The 3065-nt window shown below is 49.9% G+C and overlaps 1 protein-coding gene across 1 annotated transcript; it reads left to right on the top strand.

Moving 5' to 3' along the window:
* Positions 1–1800: 1800 nt before the first annotated feature.
* Positions 1801–3059, top strand: LOC135662223 (receptor like protein 29-like; the record flags this gene model as incomplete). Its single annotated transcript, XM_065176617.1, has 1 exon — positions 1801–3059. A coding segment is annotated over exon 1 (1205 nt), but the record flags the coding sequence as incomplete, so codon positions are not given.
* Between the last annotated feature and the right edge of the window lie 6 nt (positions 3060–3065).

The raw sequence follows: 3065 nt of genomic DNA, 5'->3' as shown, positions 1-3065 counted from the left end.
TCCCGGCCCATTAATCCGTCAAAGTCGAACCTCCTTGGCATCCATCATCCTAAGCTGTGATCTTGCAAGCATGGTAGATGGTAGCGCTGAGAAGAAACCGGCAGAATACAGATCTTTATTATCAGAAGGAAGAGGAGAACACCACCAGATGGCTCGCAAAGTCAAAAAGTGTCAACTGCATCGAGGACATAATCCTGTCAGACAACACTGTGTAGGGATTTTTCTGCTTGTGGGTTTTACTGGTACAAGAATAAATAGGTGTTGCATGTCGGACAGACTTCGACTCCGAGTGAGAAGATCCAAGAGCAACATGGATCTTTGATGGCCACAGTTTTATCTGGCAGGTAAACTACTGACCTATGGCAATTTCAATCACCATTGTTGAGAAAGCTTGCAATTGTTCATAACCTATGATTTCTTGATTTGTACAAGCAATGTACCCATTATCTGTGCGTTGCCAGTCTCGAGAAGTTGTCGATTCTTTCGTTCAGCAGCTGAGGAGTGATGCCTTCCCTGTGACCAGTCTCTCCATCAGCCTTTTGTTCAGAGAATTGGCATCTGCGAGTTGTAGCTTCTTCGGTTTGCAGTGCAGTTCCATATGCTTTCACCTTTATTTGTTTAACTATGTAATGCAAACTATCGAAATCACTAAATAAAGGAGACATTTTGATGCCATCGTGGGTAAAGCGGCAATAAACTGCCGTGTGAAATGATCACACGGTAGTTCCTTTCTCTGTCCGACATTGTCGCATGTTAATATTGTAACAGGGTTAGATTGGATACCTGAGCTCCTCTGTTGGAAACAGGAGCTTCTGATCTATCTACGTTAGATTTTGGAAACGCAAGTGTTTGGTAATGATGTCTTCTAGCTGTCAGCACTCTTTAAATCTTGGCAGACCAGAACTAAGCTTCCCAAGAACCAGTTGCGTTGAAACCATGAGAGCCCAGCCTACAAATCTGTGTTCTGACATTTCTGGCTGGAGTTCCACGCTTCGGTATGTTAGAGAGAAAATTAGTTGAAGGAAAATTCTCAGCAGTCAACTGTTGGTGTGGTGCAATGCAAAATCCATAAAACTGTGAATTCTTCTGGCAGAAGAGGTTGGGGAGCGGAGTTGAGACTCTCATCTTCTTCTTCCTGATGCTCCGGGATATTTGCTACAGATGATCCATGTCGCCTTCCCTGGAATCCTAAAAAGGCTCAACGAGTCCCTCAGCCCGAGACTGATCTTTCCTCTGCGGCCCACTGTTTGAAGACGCCAGAGAAGCACCTGTTGCAGACTGCACACGTTCATTGATGGCGCACCTTCAACAATCTCAGGCCCTCTCGGGCCCAGCTGTGTTCAGTCACATCTATTATTGTCAGAGTCTACGGCTGATCTGATCTCCTCCGAATGACTAACTTCGACTGCAAGACTGCATTTGTCTGCTGCGAGCACTGCTAATTAGCTTCACGTAGAAGATCTTGGTCGGGTTCCCAGAAGCTTAAGCTGGTGACGAAGACCCGAGCTTGCATTTAAGTTCCAACGACAGTTGCGGTCAAACGATGAGCCGATGCACATGCTTGGACGGAGGCCGCCCTGTAATCCTGCGTGCACGTGTGGCAGCGGTGGAAGAGGAGCACGAGCTGCCGCTGATGAATCTCCATTCCAATCCTTGTTGACCCTACATGGTTGCACGTCTCCAACGTAGAACACCGGTGCCCCACCAACCCATCATATCAGTCGCATCAAACCCCACTGCGGTTCATCTTCTTCCTCGCACCGTCTCTCGAGTGCTGTCATGAGAATCCAGCCCAACACTGTAAGACTAAGACCTTTCCGCCATCTCCGCTTGAGCTTCCCCTCCCTGATTACGATGTCTCACGCCAAATTTTTGCCCTCTCACCTCCTGCTTCTGACCCTGCTCCCCCTTCTCTTCTCGTCTTTGGCATGCGTCTCTGCGTTCAGCAACACGAAAGGGAACGAACCGAGGGCCAATGACCCGGTGCTGGCGTCCATCACCATGGACCCCGTTGAGAGGGACACCCTGTTCTGTGTGATGAAGAACATGTCCTCTGACAGGGACTGGAGGTCCTCCAACCCTGATCCCTGCAAGCCGGACTCCTCATGGCCTGGGATTGAATGCAAGCCAGGCTTGGACAACCTGCTCCATGTCACAAGGCTGGACTTCGGCGTTGCGCCCAACCCGACCTGCAAGGAGAGCGCCACCTTCCCGTCCGAGATCTTTGAACTCCCTTACCTCGCGTCCATCTTCTTCTTGGACTGCTTCAAGGGTGTGGAGACCAGCCTCTCCCTTCCGCCGCCCACTCGTAAAGCATCACCACCAGCATATGCTTCACTCCAGCAGCTCAGTCTGATATCAAACCCATCCTTCGTAGGTGCTATTCCATCCCACATTTTCTCCATCACCTCCCTTCGGGTCCTCACTCTCTCGCAAAACCGACTGCATGGTACAATCCCTGACAGCATCTCTGAGCTAAACTCCCTCGTCCATCTCGACCTCAGCTACAACTTCCTTACAGGCAGCATCCCGAGCCAGATAGGTAGGCTTAAGGACCTGGTAGGCCTTGACCTAAGCTATAATTCCCTCGCTGGATCCATCCCACCATCCATTGGCCAGCTGCGCCTGCTTCAAAAGCTTGACCTGAGCTCAAATTCAATCGCTGGAATCGTACCTGATAGCCTCCAGAACCTCCGCTTCCTTGATTTCTTAGCCATCAGCAACAACAACCTCAGTGGGGAGTTCCCAAAAGGCATAGCCAAGCTCCAGAACCTCCAGTACTTCATAATGGACGACAACCCAATGTTCGTAAAGTTGCCGTGGCAGCTGGGGAGGTTGGCCAAGCTTCAAGAGCTTCGCCTATCTAATTCGGGTTACTCCGGCGTGATACCAGGGAGCTTTGCTTGGCTACGAAATCTCACCACTCTGTCCCTCGAGAACAACAGGCTCACAGGTGGGATTCCAGCGGGGTTGAGTGACCTTGAGAAGCTGTATCACCTTAATTTGAGCAGTAATTTATTGAGTGGTGTCGTTCCCTTTGACGCTGGCTTCTTTAAGAGGCTTGG

This window comes from Musa acuminata, unplaced genomic scaffold, assembly GCF_036884655.1.
Source record: "Musa acuminata AAA Group cultivar baxijiao unplaced genomic scaffold, Cavendish_Baxijiao_AAA HiC_scaffold_598, whole genome shotgun sequence".
Taxonomy (NCBI): Eukaryota; Viridiplantae; Streptophyta; class Magnoliopsida; order Zingiberales; family Musaceae; genus Musa; species Musa acuminata.
This window is presented reverse-complemented; position numbering and strand designations above follow the sequence as displayed.